This window comes from Lactuca saligna, chromosome 4, assembly GCF_052625555.1.
Source record: "Lactuca saligna cultivar CGN05327 chromosome 4, ASM5262555v1, whole genome shotgun sequence".
Classification (NCBI taxonomy): Eukaryota; Viridiplantae; Streptophyta; class Magnoliopsida; order Asterales; family Asteraceae; genus Lactuca; species Lactuca saligna.
In genome coordinates, this window is record NC_136420.1 from 84,694,427 (window position 1) to 84,716,441 (window position 22,015).

General features: G+C 37.0%; 2 protein-coding genes and 1 non-coding gene across 3 annotated transcripts; 2 read left to right on the top strand and 1 right to left on the bottom strand.

Annotated features, from left to right (window-relative positions):
• Positions 1-229: 229 nt before the first annotated feature.
• Positions 230-1,710, top strand: LOC145039841 (uncharacterized). The gene is made up of 3 exons (XM_078987846.1): positions 230-811; positions 923-1,075; positions 1,165-1,710. The coding sequence occupies exons 1-3, from the start codon at positions 230-232 to the stop codon at positions 1,708-1,710; spliced, it is 1,281 nt and encodes a 426-aa protein (XP_078843972.1).
• LOC145044646 (small nucleolar RNA R71) lies at positions 278-384 on the bottom strand. The gene has a single exon (XR_013681593.1). It is a non-coding gene; the product is annotated as a small nucleolar RNA R71 (small nucleolar RNA).
• Positions 1,711-2,522: 812 nt separating the features above from the next.
• Positions 2,523-5,220, top strand: LOC145039842 (uncharacterized). Its single transcript, XM_078987848.1, has 2 exons — positions 2,523-3,066; positions 4,364-5,220. Exons 1-2 carry the CDS (start codon positions 2,523-2,525, stop codon positions 5,218-5,220), a joined length of 1,401 nt encoding a protein of 466 aa, XP_078843974.1.
• Positions 5,221-22,015: the final 16,795 nt, after the last annotated feature.

The window sequence follows — 22,015 nt, forward strand, 5'->3', positions numbered from 1 at the left end:
TGCTCAACTCAAAGAGATCCCCTTCTACGGAAAAGACCAAGAAGATGCTTACAAACACTCGGATGAAGTCAATGATGTAGCTGATTATTTTAATGTTCCAAATGTGCCTCGCGAAACTCAGCTTCTTCGTATGCTTCTAGTTACATTGAAGGGTGCTGCAAAGGATTGGCTCAAGTCACTCCCCCCCCCCCCCCCCCCCCCCCCCGAATCCATCACTACATGGCCCAAGATGAAAGAAGATTTTATTGATCAATTTTTCCCACCCTCAAAGATATCTAAGTTAAAGAAAGGCATAGCCAACTTTGAACAACAAGCTAGAGAATCACTTTATGAGGCTTGGGAAAGGTACAAAAGTTTACTAAGGAATTGCCCACATCATGATCTTAATAGTCAACAAGAAGTCTCCATTTTCTATGACGTGGTGAATGTTACAACAAGGCAATTACTTGACTCGCAAGGTCCACTCACAAAGAAAGCACCCCCGATGATAAAGCAACTAATTGAAGAGTTCTTTAAGAATTCTAGAGAATACCACAATCTAAGGAACGATGTGATGAGGGGATCAGCTTCAGAAGATTTGTCAACAGTTATGGCTATGTTGAAAGACGTGGATAGGAGGACGGATAAAATGGATCAAACAATACATGCTATTCGGGTGGGTTGTGAGAATTGCAATGGACCTCATCTTACAAGATATGTGACTTGGGCAAGAATGGGAATAAGAAGGTGCAAGTGTGCTATTCAAGTGGTGACAAATATGATGATGATTGGCAAAAACACAAGAAAGAATGGATTCCTTATGATGAGTGCAGTAAGGCTAAGGAGGAGAAGTATAAACAAAAAGGAAGAGGTTTTTACCAAAAGGAGGAGTCGGCGCAAGAAAGTAAACCATGTTTGGAGGAAATGCTTACTAAATTTGTAGCTGCTTCAGAAAAGAGACACAATTACCATGATGCTGCAATACAAGAGACAAGAACAATACTTAGAAATGAACAAGAATCTATCCACAACATTGAGACGTAGCTGGGGAAATTTGCCCAACAAATTAATCAAAGATCACCGTGAGAACTTCCTAGTAAACCCGAAAACAACCCACGAGGCGCACATATAAATATCGTGACAACCAGAAGTGGGAAGATAATTACTCCTTTGGCTCCTATTCAGAACGAAGATCCCAAGAAGTTACAAAAGGAGGAGGCAGAAAAACGTAGCCAAAATCAAAATCAGCTAAACCCAGACCCTACTCCACGATTCCAGAATATGGACTCGACGAGTCCGATGCCTGATCAAAAAAATCAGCATCCGGCGAAGGCATATCAGCCTCTATTGCCATATCCAGCCCAAGCTAAGCAAGAAAAGAATGACGAAGACTACCAGAAGTTTCTAGACCATATAAAGGCTCTTCAAATTAACATACCATTCATCGAAGCAGTTGCACAAATACCGAAATACGCCAAATTCCTCAAGGAGCTTCAAACTAGTAGAAGGAAGATGGAAGAAGTGAAGGAAGTGGTTCTTAATGATAATTACTTAGTTGCCATGTTAAACAAATTACCGAAGAAGAAGGGTGACCCGGGAAGCTTAACATTGCCTTGCCAATTTGGGAATTTGGCCACCATTCATGTTTTGACTGATTCGGGAGCTAGTGTAAATCTCATGCCATATTCGTTTTTCAAGAAATTAGATCTCCCAGAGCTGAGGCCACTTTGAATGGCAATCCACTTAGCAAATAAAACGATTACATTCCCAAGAGGAATATGCGAAGATCTATTGGTGAAGGTTGATAAGTCCGTGTTCCCCACGGACTTTATAATTTTAGACATGGAAGCGGATCCTCAAGTCCCCATCATCCTTGGAAGACCTTTCCTTAACACTGCAGGAGCTATAGTTGACCTGAGAGATTCAAAACTTACTCTACGGGTGGGAGATGAATCAGTCACTTTCGGGGTTGATCAAGACATGAAGCATGCAAGGAATAGTGATGACATGACATTTTCGATTGATATGTTGGATGAATTAATGGAGGAATGGAATAATGAAGGACAAAACAAGTCCACCATCACCTTTGATGAAGAACTTGATGCTGAAAGAGACCTACTGGAAATAGAGAGACTGCTGGAAGAAGCTGAATATAATGAATTAATAAAGACCACTGAGCAGCCTATTCGTCGAGTAGCCCCGATCTACTCATCGAGTACATATGAAGAACCCATATTAATCGCGAATTCTGCCCAGGACTCGATGAGTCCCCTCATTGGACTCAACATGTTCACTATTTAGAACACGAAAAGTGAGATGAAATCACTACTAGATCACTTAGAGTACGCGTTTCGTAAAGAAGGCCAACAAAAACTTGTAATTATAGCTGCTGATTTGGCCAAACATGAAAAAGAAAGTCTTGTGGATGTACTAAAGAATAGGCAAGGTGCTATATCATGGAAGATTACCGACATCAAAGAAATTAGTCCAGCCTATTGTTCTCATAAAAAGAACTTATAAGAGGGGGATAAAACTGTAGTTCAATGTCAAAGAAGACTAAACCCGACATGCAAGAAGTTGTGAAAAAGGAGATGATGAAATTACTAGATGTCGGGATTATTTACTCGATTTCCGATAGCCCATGGGTGAGCTCGGTGCAAGTTGTACCAAAGAAAGGAGGAATGAAGGTAGTGGCAAATGAAAATAAGAAATTAATTCCCACAAGAACGGTTACCGGGTGGCATGTTTGCATCGATTATCGAAAACTAAATGATGCCACATGCAAGGACCATTTTCAGTTACCATTTATTGATCAAATGCTCGAGAGGGTATCCGGGCATCTATACTATTGTTTTCTCGATGGTTTTTCGGGGTATTTTCAAATCCCTATCGACCCACAAGATCAAGAGAAGACCACTTTTACATGCCCAAGTGGAACATTCACATATAGACGCATGCCCTTTGGGTTATGCAATACACCAACTACTTTCCAAAGGTGCATGATGGCCATCTTCCATGACATGATCGAGAAATTTATGGAGGTTTTCATGGATGACTTCTTCGTCTTTGGGTACTCCTCTAAAGATTGTTTGTCCAACTTGGACTTAATGCTAGCAAGATGTAAGAAGAGCAACCTTGTCCTTAATTGGGAGAAGTGTCATTTTTATGGTAAAAGAAGGATTTGTGCTAGGACACAAGGTATCGATAATGGGGATAGAGATGGATAGAGCAAAGGTGGACACTATAGCCAAACTACCACCTCCAACAAATGTCAAGGGGTAAGAAGTTTTCTAGGCCATGCGGGGTTTTATAGGCACTTTATTAAAGACTTTTCGAAGATTACAAGACCCTTGACTCAACTAATTTTGAATGATGCACGATTCAACTTTTCTAAAGAATGTCAGGAATCATTTTATCTACTAAAGGAAAGATTAACTACTACTCCTATTATGATAGCACCAAATTGGAATCTTCCTTTCGAAGTCATGTGTGATGTTCGTGACTTTGTTGTTGGAGCTATTTTGGGGCAAAGAATTGACAAGCATTTTAGCCTATCTACTATGCAAATAAGACCTTGAACCCAACACAAGAGAACTACACTACTACAAAAAAGGAGCTACTAGCAGTGGTCTTTGCCTTTGATAAATTTCGCTCATATTTGGTTTTCTCAAAAACCATAGTTTTTACCGATCATTCTGCCCTTAAGTATCTCTTTACTAAACAAGATGCAAAGCCCCGATTAATATGATGGGTCCTACTTTTACAAGAATTTGATATTGAAATACGCGATAAAAAGGGACTGGAGAATGTAGCTGCCGACCACTTATCAAGACTAAAAAACCCGCATTTGGAAGCATTGGAAGAAGATAAAATTGGAGATGACTTTCCGGATGAGTACATTTTAGTGACTACGGGGGAGCAGCCATGGTTTGCAGATATAGCTAATTACTTAGCTACCAAATATATCCCAAAAGATTTTACGCGCCAAAAAAAGAAGAAATTCTTTTCAGAAGTAAAATACTACTTTTAGGATGAGCCATATGTTTTATGAAGCTGCGCGGATGGGATAATAAGGAGATGTGTATTTGGGAAGGAAAGTCGAGAAATTTTGGAGCATTGCCATAGCAGGCCCACCGGTGGACATCATGGAGCGCATCACACGGCTAAGAAGATATTTGATATTGGGTTTTATTGGCCCACAATTTTTAAAGATGATACCCAATATGTCAAAGAGTGTGATGCATGCCAAAGAGCAGGAAACATATCATCCCGAAACGAGATGCCCCAACATAGTATTCAAGTGTGTGAAGTGTTTGACGTGTGGGGGATCGATTTCATGGGACCGTATCCAATGTCAAACGGAACAAATATATTTTGGTGGCAGTTGATTATGTATACAAATGGGCGGAGGCACAAGCTTTACCAACTAATGATGCTCAGGTGGTGGTGCGCTTTCTAAAAAAGTTATTCTCAAGATTTGGAGTTCCTAAAGCTCTTATTAGTGATCGGGGCACTCACTTTGCCAATGATCAATTAGAAAAAGTGTTAAGAAAATATGGGGTAACCCATAAATTCTCTACATCTTACCGTCCAAAAACTAGTGGGCGAACTAAAGTGACGAATAGAGCATTAAAAAGAATTTTGGAGAGATCGGTGGGTAGCAATCGAAAGGAATGGTCGGATAGGTTAGATAATGCACTTTGGGCCTTTCGAACAGCTTTCAAAACACCTATTGGCACTACACCATATAGGCTAGTTTATGGGAAGCTATGTCATTTACGGGTAGAAATAGAGCATAAAGCTTTTTGGGCTTTAAAAATGTGCAATTTTGATGTAGCTGAACTTAGAAACAACCGGTTGATGCAAATGAATGCTCTTGAAGAACTTAGGAATGAGGCTTACACTAGCTCCTTGATTTACAAAGAAAAAACCATGAAATGGCATGACAAAAGAATCAAGGGTAATAAGGTCTTTAACGAATGGCAAAAAGTTTTACTTTTTAATTCAAGGCTCAAACTATTTCCGGGCAAGCTAAAGTCACAATGGGATGGTCCATTTATAGTGAAGAAAGTTTTTCCACATGGAGCTATCAAGTTATTATCAACAGATGGCACTCCTTTCAAAGTTAATGGACACAGGGTGAAAAAATATGAAGAAGGAATCCCGAGGAATGAAGAACTTGAAGAAGGGCTGCTACTAGAAGGCATGACAGAAACGTACAGCAGGAAGGAGTCCAGCTAACGACTCCTTAAAAAGAAGCGCTTTCGGGAGGTAACCCGAGTTTAGAGTTTGCATTTATTTTCCCTTTATTTTTCCTTTTGTTTTACATTTTTAGGATCTGTTTTTTTTTTTAATCTTCTTCTGAAATTATGCTTAAAATGATTGCTTCAGGGAAAGAAATGCTCAAAGTGTAGGGTGGTGGCTTAAAAAATCGAGTTTTTTCAAACTGAATGATAAACTCGCCGACTTCATGAACTACTCGGCGAGTATTTTTTAAAATCCATGAAAAATCGTAGACTCGCGTATCTACTCGGTGAGTAGGTGTTCCTACTCGACGAGTCCAAGTATTTAATTGAATTTTTTTTACAGTATGTAAATAAGGGTTTCTTTTACCCTAATCATTTTCACCAGTCACCTCCCAAGAATACTCATCGAGCATTGTGTTTTCTCTCAAGTAACTCCTTTGATTTCTTGTTGAATCTTCATTTACAAAGCCAAAGGTAGGATTTTTCCTTCGGATTCTTGCTAAAGGTCATAACTTTTACAGTTTTTAGTGCTTATTTTGCTAAAATTTGGATTTGGGGGATTACTCTAATTCTAGGGTTTTTATTTTAGGATAAATTAGGAGGATATGGACAAAATTTCTTGCGAATTTATGCTTAAAGGACTTAGAACAGCAAACCCCTGTGCAAATTTTTGTGTTTTGTTGACACAATCTGGACTGAGAGGAAACTGTACTCGCATTTCATACTACTCGCTGAGTAGTTCATGAACTCGACGCGTTCGTGTCACTTTGGATATGTTATGGTTAATTTTAATTTTCTAGGTTTATGTTTGTTGTATTCTTAATATTGTTCTGCAGAAATCATGTCCAGAAGAGGCCAAAGGTCTACAGGAGGAGGTTATGGATTCCATGGATTGCCTTCCCACAAATTACTTCAAGGTCTTCGCAAGCTCGGGCGAGAAACAAATTGGAGACGCTGAAACAGAAAGAGATTTACCTCCCCAATGCAATTAATTAGGATTGGCTGAATCAAACTGGGTTGGAAGAGGAGTTAACACCGTATTTGGTGAAATCTTCTAAAGTGAGAGGAACAACAATAATTTGTGATGGGTGGATGCAGCTTTTCAAAATACAAGAACCCGTATTTATAGAACTGTGTTGGGAATTCTTTGATACTATCTCATTCCGGGGTGGTAGTGAATACTATAACCCAAATGTTATCACTTTTTTTCCTTGGAGGGGATCTGCACCAGTGCAGCATAGCAGAACTTGCTTGGAGGGTAGGTCTTTATGATCAGAACGTCATTATGTCGGAGGACTTTGAAATTTTTTTGGAGCAATGTCATAAGGATCTTCCCGAGGAAGTCGTTGCCTCCACTTGGTGGAATAGTATTTCAAATCGGGTTTATATTCCCTCATCTGCTCAGGAAGGCCATATACGTTCTCCGATCCATCATCTCATCCACTGCCTTATTGCTAGCACCATCAACATGAGGAAGGATGATGACAAAGTTCATACTCTCGACACTTTCTACTTGTGGAGCATAATTACCCCTGAAGTTTTTTGCAACTTGCCTTACTGTTTGGAAAAATATCTTGCGGATGGAGCGGTGAATGAGAACATTACCTCCAAAATTAATGGGGGTATGCTTTATACAAGACTATCAAGATCGTATGGGATTTTGGATACGCAAGAGGCAAGGGCATTATTAGTGATTTCACCTACTCCATTTAGCATTACATTATTTCGGAGGGCGAGGATTATTGAAAAGTTTGGGGATTCATTTGTAATCCCAATCGAAGATGATTTGATAGTTCCCGAGGAACCGAGAAGACGAGTTAGGCATAGGAGGGAACGGGCCCGAGAAGACCCACCGGTTATCCCGGTGGAAGACGAGAATGAGGGGTGGAATAATGTGGAGTATAGGAGGTATTTGGATGATATTGGCCAAGGTGTTAACTAGAGTAATGAATCATTCACCTATCTCTTTCAACAAATGAACATTGCTCCAAGGCCCGGGCCCGGATATCCATACATAATGAGTTGGGAGGATCGTATGCAAAGGCGGAACAACCAAGCAAGTGGAAGTGGAGCGGGAGGAGAGGACATGGAAGAAGAAGCTTGAAATTTGCTTTTATTTGGATGTTTTTATTTTTATTTCATTTGTTTGGTGTTTAAACTTTGATGTACCCGAATATTAATTAGGATCTTGTTTGTTTTCTTTCACTTGTGGTTGTTTTGTTTTTCAAGTTTGAAGATTAGGATGCATTTAGGAGTCTCATTGGTCAAGGATAAAGTGAGGGTTGGTTTAGATGAGAATGTGAAATGTTACATTTAAGGTTGAGTTCGTTAGGAATAAGAGTGACAAAATACGTTATTACTAACGAAAATAAAAGAAGAGTCACTGAAGTGTCCTGTTTCAGCACCTCAGCCAAGGATAAACAGCAGAAAAATTAATTTTTTTTACTCAGCGCCCTACTCGCTGATTGCACCTACGGTACTCGCCGAGTTTATATGCGATTTCGCGACTTTCTGCTGGGGGCCGATCTACTCGCCGAGTTCACGTTTGACTCGCCGAGTCACTTAATGTTTCACTCTCAAGATCTATTTTGGGCACATTCACTACAGCTTTTATCCATATTTTCGTGAAGATTCATTCCTGGAAGATTTCTGAGAGCTTTGTCCTAAACAATTGGAGCTATTTAGATGTTTACCACACGCGACATGATACCCAAGGCATGGATGAGATGTTTCCATGTCTAAAGTCATTCGAAGTTGGAGCTTTACATGAAGAGTATCAACCTCGCGACTACTATCTCAGGGGAGTTTTTTCCAGTTCTCTCTATATTTTATGTTTTTCCTTTTCATGCATATCATGCAATGGGGACATTGCATAAATTAAGTGTGGGGTAGGGGTTGGTTACATTTTAGTCAACTTAAAATCCTAATTTAGGCTTAATTTTTTCAAAAATCTAGCATAAAAATTGCTTAGGACTTAACTTAGAAAACTATGGTAAAAGCAATTAGGATTCCATGTTAGAATTATGTTGATGATTGCATGAAGACCCAAATGTTTAGTTCAGCCTATATACATTCTAGTGCATTTGTGGCCTCCTTATTCTAGTGAAATCATGGGACAAAAACACGACCTTTCTTAGTTTGAAGGATGCAATACGTTTAGCATCGTGTACCAGAAATGTATCCATAAAAATTGTATTTTTAACTAATAGAGGTTGAGGTTGAGCGCCCCTCCTTAAGCATGTAGATTTTTGAGTGATAAAAAAAGTGAGGTACACGTAAAAAAAGAGAGAATTACAAGAAAAAGTTTGAAGAATTATTGGAGCATCAAAGTCAAAGTATGAAGATCAAAGATAAAAAATTTCTAAAGAAATTCAAAGATTGAAGATACCTAAAAATCAAAGATCAAATTGTCAAAGAAGTGAAGAATTCCAGAGAGCTCCATAGTGGTATCATAAATTGTAATTTTCTAGGTTATGTATGCTTGGGTTGCTCAACCAAAAATACCTTGAGGTTAGGAAGTTTTATGCGGATGGTTTTGGAGAGATGCATAAAATCAGCATTGTTCGGAATAAGTGGGTGAATGTTTATGAGGATTGTGAGTATTTAGAGTATTAAGGGGTCTTTAGGAAAATTTTAGACACAAATGCATGCGTTGTAGTCATGGCATAATGGTTGGGTTCAATTGGAATTATCTTATGTGATTCTAGTGTGCTAAAATTCGGTTTTGCTTGGGGGTAAGAAAAAGTCAAGTGTGGGGTATTTTGATATGTGCATATTTAGCCAAGTGTTTAGTATATATTTATCAATTATTAGTATATATACTTAATAATGTCTAAATTATATTTTCAGTCCAGAAGACATTCTTGGAAGAAAAAAGAAAGAAGGAGAAGCAATTAGAAGCTGAAGAATGAAGAAATAAGAACAAACCTGGAGCTACTCGGCGAGTCCAGAATCTACTCGACGAGTTCCAATGCATGTTCGCCAAGTAATGTCCAGAATCCTTTCCGTACACATATTTCTCAAAGGAACTCGGCGAGTTGGATACTTACTTGCCGATTTTCCGCTGTTTTGAGAAAATTATAAATAGGAGATCTAATTCCGAATTCAAGAGTTTTTTGGTTTCTCTGTAGAATAACTTGTGACTGGGGAAAACCTTGGAGACCCGAAGAACCCTAATGTTTGATCTTTAGAAGACTCAAGGCAAATTAGGTTAAATTTTCCACTTATTCTTAGAAGTGAACGATGTTTAGATCAACTAATTTCGTTTTTAGCTTCTCCTATACTGTAATCATGAGCTGAATTTTCGTAGTTTCTATTTAGGAAAAACCAATTTACTCCTATGGTTTGATTCATACTTTGATTGATTGATTATTGGTGATTTTATAGTTTGTTAAAGACCCTTAAGCATTAACCATAACTATTTTCTATTAATAGGAAGACAATTAGGCTGCATGAACATCTCTTGATTGTTAACCTCATCTGATTTATGTGAATACTTTATTATATGCCTAGGATTGGTGAATATGAAACTAGGATTAATTAGAGAATGGGTAAATTAATGTGTGAGCTTGTTTGAGAAACCAACAAACAAGAGGTTAGTTGAATTACTAATTTGATTAACCAACTACAAGTCTTATTTAATCCGAATAATTGAACTAGGGAATTAATTAGTGTAAACACTTGATCACTGCTTGAATTGATTAATTTTCTACGGGGTGGTAATAGCGAATGCGAATCTAATCACTATAGTCAGTAACCAATAACAATTAATCTATCACTTTATCATAAAATTAACCATAAGAGTGAATTGGTTGGACCTAAACAAAAACCCTTTTATTAAATTTGGTGAATTTTTACTTGCTTTTAGTTGATTAGTTAATTACGTGTTAGGTGGTGTGTTTAAGTTTCTAGTCATGTAAAACTACAGAAGACCCACTACTTTTGTTGCTTGTTTAGTTAAAATTAGTTGTTAGTTTAGCTTCCGTTCCGTGAGTTCGACACCCTACATATTCAACTGTACCACTAAAAGACAGGTTCACTGCATTTGTGTGCTAAATTTATATTTTTAGAGTAGGAATAAAACCAATGCATTTTACACACATCACTTACATTAAGAGTTTGGTGATGAATTTCAACCTTTGAGTGCTAAGGGAGAAAAGATTTCTTCTTCTAGTTCAGGTGCTGCCAATCCAACTTCTCAGTCTTCAAGTGAGAGAGCTGTAAGACCTACTCCATATCATAATCTTGATATATTTTTATCTTCTAGTATTGCTTCTACTCAAGAAAGAAGAGAGAAGCAAATTAAGGTTGAGCAGCTGAAATGGAAGATGCTAGTGATGAGGCATTCAGACCAAAATGCTCCAGATGATCACCCTGAGATGTTTTTTCAGGGAAACTAGGAAAAAATACATAGATAAATATGGGGATGGTTCCGACATCATCATGTGGGGGGTATGATTCTAATAAAAGGATGTGGGTCATGAAGCGAAAAAGTGGAAAAATTGAATACTATGAGAAGAAAGTTGACTTCTTATCCGGGACAAGAGTTGATCTTTCCAAACTCGTCCACACACCCTTCCACAATCCAACCAATTATACCATGGCCTGGTCTTTTAAGAATTTTCTTGAGACTAAAGGAAAAATAACTTTGAATATTTAAAGACTGCTTCATCATTTACTAAGAAGGTCATGGGTGTCATTAATCCTTGCACAAACAAGACTCTGGTTAATGCCACCCACAAAGCAAGCCAAAAGGATTGCTCTTCCCAAACATTTACATGAAGGCACTTTAGATTCAATGCAATTCTAGGTTTATGATGAGGCTACTCCATTACTGGTGATGAAGCTTAAGAAAAACCAGTATCGTATTGTTGATCCCAAATACTTGTTGAAGTTTTGAGAACGTGATATCCGCACTTTGTCAAACTTTCAAATAACTGTTGAGCATGAATTGTTTGAAGTTGCCGCAAAAGCCTTCACTAGAATGGTAGCTACAATAATTGACAAAATGTTGTGGGCAGGGGCTTTTGACCAGGCAGATGTGCATCTCGTAGAGAACCCTTGAAGAGAATTGAAAGTAATAAACCAAGGGGGAGATTGTTGGGATATATTTTGTGGTTTATGATTTGTTTTGTATGTATCATATGGTTCTCGGTTTTGGACCGAAATCTCCTAGTGATTTCGGTAGGCTTAGTGTTTTCGGTGGGCTTATTCTATTTGGGCTTTAGGTTAATTAGTTTAGTATATATATATAGTTTATGTATAGCTGTTTGTGGGGTTAGATGTGTTTTTAGGTGAACACGAGGTTATTTACGGTTGATGGGTGTATGAATGTACTGGACAATTATTCAATAGAATTGTGTGCATTCATTTCAAACGTGGTCTTGTGATGTCTTATTGATTGTTTTGTATCATTGTTTGATTAAGATTCCGCATTAATCAAAGTATCGCATTTGTACCTTGATAGATCCGAGTTACGGGACTTACTATATATATATATATATATATATATATATATATATATATATATATATATATATATATATATATATATATATATATATATCGAGACCGCAGAAATGAATTGTGTCAATATAAATAATATATGGTTAGACATACATAATCATATGTGATTAAATACATAAGAAAGATCTATTGAATCGAAAATGCGAAAATAAATCTTGTCCACGTTAATCATATGTGATTAGATACATATAACTAAATGTGATTATATATATAAGGACAACTATTGAATCAAAAATGAAAAATCATACGTTATTCGATATATATAATCATATGTGATAAAATACATATAATCATATTTTATTAAATACACGAGAACAATTATTGAATAAAATTGAGAAAATGAATATTGTCCACAAAAATAATATGTGATTAAATGCATATAATCACATGTGATTAAACAATATTTTTCTTTCTCTCTTATTTATTTAAGGATTTTCAATACTGGTAATGATTAGTTCTTTTGTTTTAGTGGCATAAATTGATCCATTTTGCATGCAACTTCACTACATATTTTGTATAAAAATTAACATAGTTGTATAAGTCAGCAAATGGTTGAAACCTTGTTGCATAATATTAAGTAACCTTTTAGTTATCTATTTTTTAAATAATAGGTATTATATAAACTAAATATTGTTGATAATAACATGCTAGTAATAAACAATAAATTCAATAATGAGTCAATTAGATAAGTTTTGATTATTGATGAAATTTTGATAAAAGTTTATACTTTTAAAAATACTTGGTTTTTGTAGACACTTCAAGTCAACTGATGGGTTTCCACATGGTAAAACAACTTAATGTATTTATTTAAAAAAAAATAATCTAAAAATTTAAAGTTGCATACCTATAACAGCTCATTTTCGTTAGTGGAACCAAGCATTTTGTTTGCAATAAGTTGGCATTCATCCGGGGTTCCATAAGTTAAGCATTTCTCAACAACATTTGAAACAAACTTCTACAGACTAATTTTCATTGTTTCTCCTACAATCTTGTTGAAAATAGCTGATCACTCATGGGGTGTACCATGTTGTAGTACATGCTAATTATATTTAAACCAACAATATTATACTAATTAATTAAATCTCAAATCAGAAAATAAAACATATATTCAAAAGGTGAGTGAGTACCTGAATAACATCATTTCCATATTGGTCTTGTGCTAGAGCACAAAGAGAGTTCATGATTTCATCCATTACAACTTATGTATTTTGATCATCACAGTACTCCAAACCCTCTGTTAATATCACACATATGAAGAAGAAATAGATAATGAAATTTATTTTTAATTTTTTCTTTTACTTGAATGACTTGACATCCATAAGGATGTGATGAAAGAGAAACAACTTGTCCAAATAAAAGAGAAACTATAAATAAATACAATCTTAAGGCATACATACAATATATTTACGAATTACATGATAATCATTCTCATGAACACATTTCATGAAGAAACTATAAATTGAACACAATCTTGAGGCACACATTCAATACGGTTCCATCATAAATAGAAGTAGTAACTAATAGTGATATTACAATAAAATACACTTCATTAAAAGATTTTAGGTAATTTATTTATTTTTCTTCATCATATCATTAAATAGTTAAGAGTGTAACACCCATAAAATTAATGAAAATTTTAAACTTTTTAAAACATTCAAAATCATCATTGTTTACAAACTCTTTCCAAAATAAGATTCATATGAGAGATATCCCAAAATCGTGAAATAAAAACATGAGGATGTGCACGATCACGCCTTCGCGTTCCTGCGATCCTAAGAAGTACCTGAAACATAATCCAACAACTCTAAGCCCAAAGCTTAGTGAGTTTCCCCTAAAATACCAGTACATAACAAATAACACAATATAATAACAACATGCAATGGGTCCAAAACCTTATGGAATGGATCTTCCCTTGAGCCCACATCATAAGTCTGGATTGCCTCACATGCCCACAACTTATGTCTGGCTTGCTCCTCGGCCTGGTCAGTAAATAGACTAAATACCGTTAAGCATCAGTACGAGTCTAGCATGCCTGACTCATCCCTCAGCCTGCATTTGGAATGCTCATGAGTCATCAACATGAGTCTGGCATGCCCTCCTGGCCCTCAGCTAATATCCAGCATACTCCAGGGTTTGTTGGCTACAACACAAAACAGTACGACCTCAACCCAACCCACACAATATGTCGACATATAATAGATAATATTGTAAACAGATAAACAGGAAATTCATAGGCAGTCCTACAGGTCTACCAGACTAGCATAGCAAGACTACTATGCATAACTATAACATTCTCAGCATATCAGCAATATCGGGCAATAACACCAATGGGTCGGCCTTGGTGCCTTTGACCCTAAAGTATAGTACGGAAGACTCACCTCACTAGCAGTTGAACAGATAAGATCTTACTCCGAAACACAGATCCCGACTCAAAGCCTACAACCATCATGACCAACCCATCAAAACCTCAAAATACCCAAAAATGCCCTCACAAGTCAAACTTGGTCAAAGTCAAAGTCAACAGTCAAGGTCAATAGTCCATGTTGACCCAACTCGTCGAGTGCACATACCAACTCATCAAGTTTCATCAGTACATAGAGAAATGGGGAAAACCCAAGCCAACTCGTTAAGTTATCAGGAGAAATCGTCGAGTTTCTACAGTTTCTAGAAAAGTGTGAAAACCCGATCCAACTCATCGAGTTGTCAAGACAACTCATCGAGTTTTCCCATCTGAACTCATTTAGTCCTTTTTCATCCCTTCTAATGCTCAAGAATGTAGATCTAGAACCGAAGAGCTGAAAAACCACGTAAAGTTGCTAACTTTACATTTATGTGTAACACCAAGAGGCTAAAACACTCAAAGAAGGCTTATTAGGGGACTTAGAACATGAAGGAAGCCTAGATCTAGATAAAGCTTGAAACTTTAAGCCTAAGGAGGCCACAAAACGTCCAGATTTGAAGTAATAACTTCATGACATGCTCTAACCAAGAACAGACCCAAAAATGAGACAAAATGACAATAAACTTCCAAGGAAGGGATCTAAGCAATAGATGAGCAAGTTTTTGACTTTTTACCTCAAAATAGTAGCTAAACTCAAGAAGATTCTGGATCTAAAGCTTCCCCTTCAAGCTATGCACTACCAACTTCAATCTTATTTAAGAGAACACCAAGAAAATACTCTTTAAGCTCACACATACTTACAAGTCGGAGAAAAACACGAGGCTAGAGTTTCTAGACAGAGGGGCGATGAGGGAGGCCAAAAATAGGACTTAAGGCCTTTAAATAGGATGCAACACCCTAAAAATTAGGGTTTCTATAACGACCCAAAAATCAAGTGTAAAAATTTCATTTTTAATATAGCTAAAACATTGATACCATTTATTTCAAACATTTCAAATTATCATTAAGTAAAACATGTATCAGAGTTGATCCCAAAATCACTCATTACGGAATTCATAGGTGCGTGCCCTGCGATCAATCCGGGCCCTTCCTTTCCCAACTGATGATACCTGAAACAACAAACAAAACTGTAAGCACGAAGGTTAGTGAGTTCCCCAGAGCATACCCCACACAATCCACATAACCACATAATCCATATTGGCTATAACAACTACATAAACCATAACAATCGCATAAGCATGCATATAAATATATAGGGAGCTCTGGAAACCAGCCAAGGTCTTAGCGTACTGCCATGGGAACCCCCACGTGGTCTTCACTAACTACCAATCAAACCATACATACAAACATATAAGCTGAACATGGAAAAATATAAGGATGCCCTCGAAACCCTCTAAGGCCTTACACTGGGTGCCATGGGAATGCCCACATGGTCTTAGCCCAATGCCATAGGAACCCCCACATGGTCTTAACTAAGGATACCATGGATACCCTCCAAGGTATTATACCCTAGTGCCTCAGGAACCCCCTGAGGTCTTTAACTAGGATGTCGTGGAAATCCTCCAAGGTCTTACACCTAAGTGCCCCGGGAATCCCCCGAGGTCTTCCATGCAAGTATCACAAAGACAACTAGCATATCACATACCACATAGTCAACTAGCATACCACATAATCACTAGCATACTCCCTATCACATAACCTGCTAACATGCCACATAATACAACTTCAGCTAGTGTATCACATATCATAAATAATGGGCTGACATTGGTGTCTTCGACCCATTTTTATGGTGACGAAACTCACCTGGCACTGCTGTAGTCTTGCGGACGCAACTCCAGGTGTTTGTTGATAGATTCCCGAACTGCCAACATCAAAAAATGCTCAATTAATAGTTGGGTCCCAAGCCGAAGGTCCAACTCACAATCTAAAGGCTCAATATTCAAGTAATGGGCCAAAGCCCAACATATGGCCCAATTTTCCAAATTGGGCCCAGACCTTTACATAGTCTTATACTCTTATTCAAAGGTGCAACCATCTAGTCCAGTCCAAACATTTGGAATTTCTAGTGGCCCAACTTCTCATAATCATGATGGCCCAAACTATGGCCCATCTATGGTCCAATTTTCCAAATTGGGCCCAAACCCTCATATGGGCCTTACCCTAAAGCCCATCAACATATTCTAGTCCATATGATTATTCTTGGATGGACCATTAGAAAGGCCCAACACAAAACTCAAGTGAAATTAGGGTTTCACATAAAATGACGATTAGGGTTAAGTATTTCTCACTTAACCCATTAAGGACTTAATCCATTAAGTCCATCACTCTACTAGACAAATCATATGGTGTAATCGAGCTTAGTACATAGTCCAATTCCAATGACCCAAAATACGGGTCCCGATAAGTCCAAGCCCATGATTCCAAAATTAGGGTTTCAAAACCGTAATTAGGGTTTCCAACCCAATCCTAGCCTAATAGGCCCAAAACTCAATCTTTAGTTCAATTAGGGTTTCATTAGGCCTATTAGGGTCTTACTAAGCCCGTTAGGGTTTCACTAATAGGGCACCACCCTCTACCACCTCGGGGAGTGGTGATCAATGATGGCTCACGGCAGCGGCCATCACCTCACAGTGGTGGTTAGGGTTTCTAGTCCATTTTTGTCTAAGCATCCAAAAAGAAACTACAAGCAAGAAAAAGCACACCGCCACCCAATACGGCGGTTGGTGGTGGTTTTGAGTTTTCTTATTATTATTCCGGCACTGGTTACAATATTACAATGAAAATTACCAAATGGACACATACACACTCACTAAAATACACACACATGGTGGTACATGGTGGCAGCCACCACCTTACGGTGGTAATGGTGGGTTTCCGACCACAAATGAACATTCCACATAACTCCATGAATCCCATAACACATAGTAAATCGCACACACAACTATATCACACACACAACCACTTCTCACAGTGGTTGGCGGTGGTAGAAGAAGCATTCTAGCGGCAGCCACCATGGTTGGCTGCCATGGTGGTCCGCCTAACCTTCCAAATAGTAACACACCCGCACACATGCTTCACGAACATGAGCTAGGCATAGGAGCACACCTAATCACAGCTACCCTCGCGGTGGCTTGTGGCTGTCAAAGGAAAAGCGATGGAACAACCTCCTTTGTTGGTTGAATAAGCGGTGGTGGCGACTAGCTACTGAGGGATGAGCTCAGAAGCGAGGAATGGTCGGAACAGCACCGAAAATAGCTAGGTGCGGCTGTGAGTGGCATCAGAAAAGTAGTAGAAGAAGAAGAATGGTGGAAAAATGGCAGCGACGCTCACGGCTTCACCAATGGTCTTCTTTGTCACTGACAGTAGGGGTACAACGATGGTTTAGGTTCTCGATGGTTGAGGAAGCGGCAACTGAAGATGAGGGGGTATAAGGGTGGCGACCATCTTACAGCTAGGGTATGGGTTTCGTGTTTATGGGAGGGGAGGCCAATGACGGGTCCAAACTTGTCTCCAATATAACCTCTTTCATTATTTGCTTAAGCAATTCGTCATCTATAATTCTTCTAAACCATGCCACCATGTATTTTTCATTAGCATCTCCAAGCCATCTCTATTGATTATCTTGACAATAGGTTATTATGTCGAATATTAAACGAGTAAGGTTAGGGTTTAAAATTTCAATTCGAGTATGACTTGAAAATGACCCATTTATTTATATGCAAGTTTTTGGAACTTCTATAAATAAACTAAAAAGATCCAAAATGAAAACCATAAGTAAATAAAAAAAACCTTTTGAATTTAATTTTTTTGTAATGCGGAAATTCCATAGTCGTTTAGATCAATATTTTATTTTAGTTTTTTTTTCTCTCCCAAACTATAGAGTCCCTTTGACCATTCTCCCATCGTCATGACCTCATCTTCCGCCTCCACAACTCCTACTCTTTCCATTATGTCATTTGAACTTGTTATGACTTTATCTATTATGCCTCCAAGCTATTACTTTTTCTTTTCCTCATAGCTAACTCCTACCCTTTCATCATGTATAGTATTTCATCCTCAAATAGCACGATATATTTCAAGGTATACCCTAACACGAAACCCGACACGAAAATAAATAGGTTGAGACGACATGACATGCTAATTAAATAGGTTGGGTTGGGGTCAAACACTTTCAACGCGTATACTATTTCGATATGACATGAACCCGTATGACACGACACAATTACCATGTCCAATTTAGTTTGTTGTATTAATACACCTACATTTACACACATGTGGGGTGAATTCTAAAAAATTATTAAAACTTCATTTAGTTAATGTATGTTTCCACCATATTGAGACTCTTTTGGATTTTAAATGGGTAGGCATTGTTTCAGGATAAGCTCGATATCAACCGTGATGCTCGAGATAGAGGTGATATAGACAATAGAAAAGAAGAGGAGATGATTGTGATGAGTTTTCTGATTCAAGAAGAAAGAAACAAAGAGGAAAAGGGAAGGTTTTCAACATAAAATGTATGGTAAACCTAGGAAAAAAAACTTTAGGGCTTTCAAAATTCTTGTAAGGGTTGCATATTAGCGGAGATTCAACTATATTTATACTTTAACAAGGTTTATAGATATTGACTCAGTAAAAATAATCGCTAAAACCATTACTGACAGATTACCAATAAATTTACACAAAATTTATATTTAACAATAAAATTTGAGTAGTTGTGCTACCCCATGCTCTATACTAGGCCTACACATGGATGCAAGAACTATGAGAACACCATTATGTCTGTTCGGCATCGAAGTCGAAAAGAACACGTCGCTTTTCCTCTTCATTATTTATGTAATCTTCTAGTAACTGAAAGACCATATCAATCAATGTTAATATGTGTGGAAGTTGAATGTGAATTAGTTTTAGTTTTAAATATTTCATATTCAATGATGATTATTCTTAGTAGTAGGATGTTTTGTTTCCCGACATGGTCACCTTTCACCTCACAATCACATCAACCACGCCCCTCCACCACCACTAGTGTGGCTTTGATGCTCAAAATAAGAGAGAGGAAGATATAGATATATAGATAGAGAGGGAAAGATAAAGAGGAGAATAAGAGAGATAGAGAGGAGTTGTTTCCTCCTCGTTGACGCCCATAATGCTAACCACGACCGATTACGCCACCATGGGTGTGGTGTTTATGCCCATGAAGCGAATGACAAGCAGGATAATGACCCACTCCCGAAAGCCTTATTCCATATTGATGTTGGTTTTCTTCTTTCTGCCTCGTTACATATAATTTACATGCATCATAATTACTCAATCATTTTATGTAATAATATATATGAAAACTTCACATATTTTAATATTTGAACATCATGCACAATGTTAAAAACAAAAGGGACTCATTCAAATTGGAACAAAAAAAGTTAGGAACTATAGGAATCATTTTTATTTTATTTTATCATTAAGAGTATTTTGGACAAATCAAGCAATTAATAATACATGAAGCAAACTCTCTCATTCCATCATTTACAATCAACTTCCATTCGTCACCAGACCATCGTCGGGCCACCACCATACCGCAGCCAAAACGTCATCGGACTAACACCAAATCCAGTGGTATTTTTCAAGTCGTATTAACAACTTAATAGAACAAACATTATAGATCCTATTTCTCTAGTAACAATTTGAATACAACCCGTTTTTGCAGCCAAATATACAAAAAATTAATCAAAGTAATAAAACTATTCCTTGACAAATTCAAAAAAAAAATTCTCCTAAATTGTAGATATCCTTTAAAAAATACAATCTTCAAAAAATAACAATCCACTTATTTTAGTCTTTCAATAACAAAAAAAATATAGATGGATCTTATAGAATTATGAAAATGTTGATTTTAGTGAAATATGGCAAAAACATCATTGGCATGTTTCAACTAAATATATTTATAGTTAAAATACTATATTAGCAGTTTAATAAATATATTAATTCAGTTATTATGTGTTTAAAAAAATTATAAATTAATTCACAACTTAGTACAACCTGTTATACATTAATTCACAACTTAACAGAAGTCAAACTCAAACTCTACCACTACCACCACCATCACCACTGCCAACTACTACACATCGCCACCAACCACTAGTACCACTAACCACCAGTGCGACCACAACCACATTCATTCCTTCTAGATCATACTTGTATAAAAAATCAAGTACACACAACGTAATACTTATCATGTATTTACAAATTAAAACTTATGTTTTTCATTGAAGCAATCAAATTTGTATAAAAAACCATGCATTCATAGCTTAAAATTTATGTCTTTCATTAAAACAATCAAATCTGTATAAAAACCTGCATTTACAAAAATTAATGAAAAAAAATCATACATTCACAACATAAAACTTATATTAATATATTCACAACTTAAGACTTATATTTTCTTATTAATAAAAATTAAAATCAACATTAACAAAACTAAAAAAATAGCTGCAACGATAAAATATCAAGATTCATAGCTTAAAAAAACCTAAATTGAAATTATTTGAAAAAACACCAACACAAGAAAATATAAAACTTATGAAAATTCATGAATTCACAACTTCAAACTTATGTTTTTCATTGAAGCAATCAGATTTGTATATAAAAAAAATCATACATTTACAACTTACAACTTATGTCTTTCATTAAAGTAATCAAATATATTAAAAAAATCCTATATTCACAGCTTAAAACTTATGTTTTTCGTTGAAGCAAATCATGAAACACACTGTGTTCTATAGAAAAAGATGTTTTAAAAAATATGCATCCATAGCTTAAACGAAAGTGTGTGAGTGTTTTGTCGTGCCGTAGCGTGAAGCATGCCTGGAGAAGGGAAATTGAGTTGGAAATCCAAACGAAGGAGAAAAGGTAGACTCTGGCTCCATCTCAACAAATATCTAAGAAATTTAAATCAATGGTTTGAGGTTTGGGGGTCAGAAGGGTCATATAGGCATCAAGTGCAAAACGTTTCATGATGGTCCTTGTCGAGTAGGATCTGGGTGTCACAAGTGTGACAAGGAAGGTCATTATGCCAAGGACCTACAAACAAAACATGTGAGTTTGTTTTAATTGCAACTAGCTAGGTCACTTCAAAGATGAATGTCATATTCTGAAGCCAACAAGTGCAACTCAGGCTCCAACACTTGCAACATTGAGGATAAATAATAGGCACCAGGGTAGAGCTGAAGCTCCAAGGGCCAAGGGGAGAGCCTATTAGCTTACAACAAAAGAAGTCAAAGCGGCACTAAACGTCGTAGATGGTACGTTTTTAGTCAACTCCATACTTTCCTTAATACTATTCAATTATGGACCATGTCACTAATTTGTATTGCTTAAGTTTAGCAAGAACCTTAATAACGGCATAGGAGATTTAGAACATCCTCTAAGAGTAGAAATAGCCAATGATCGAATAGTTAAAGCATCAAAGGTTTACCATAGTTGTGCTTTATGAATCTGTGACAATTGTTTCCAAATAAATCTCATTCCTATTCCTATGCGAGAGATGAAAATAATAGTAGGTATGGATTGGCTAAACCAGTTCGAGGCCATGATCGAATGTAGATAGAAGATAGTAAGGGTTCAGATTCCAAGTGGGGGAGAACTTACTATTCGGGGCGACAATTCCAAAAGTAGTTCAAAGGTTTTTTCCGCCGTAAGGGCCAAAAAATACCTACGACATGGTTGTAAAGGATTCTTGTCCTATGTAATCGAAACTCAAGAAAAGAAGAAAGAAGCTATTGTAGAAGTACGTATAGTTGGTGAATTCCATGATGTGTTTTCCGATGACCTACCTAGTGTACCTCCAAAGCGATAAGTAGAATTTAGGATCGAC

Bases quoted from the DNA above. Each gene is read 5' to 3' on its own strand.
- LOC145039842 (XM_078987848.1), top strand. From the start codon at position 2,523: ATGTCAAAGAAGACTAAACCCGACATGCAAGAAGTTGTGAAAAAGGAG. The intron at 3,067-4,363 runs GTTTGTCCAACT...TTTTGGTGGCAG, and splicing joins TGGGTACTCCTCTAAAGATT to TTGATTATGTATACAAATGG.
- LOC145039841 (XM_078987846.1), top strand. From the start codon at position 230: ATGAAAGAAGATTTTATTGATCAATTTTTCCCACCCTCAAAGATATCT. The intron at 812-922 runs GTAAGGCTAAGG...CTAAATTTGTAG, and splicing joins GATTCCTTATGATGAGTGCA to CTGCTTCAGAAAAGAGACAC. The intron at 1,076-1,164 runs GTAAACCCGAAA...GCTCCTATTCAG, and splicing joins ATCACCGTGAGAACTTCCTA to AACGAAGATCCCAAGAAGTT.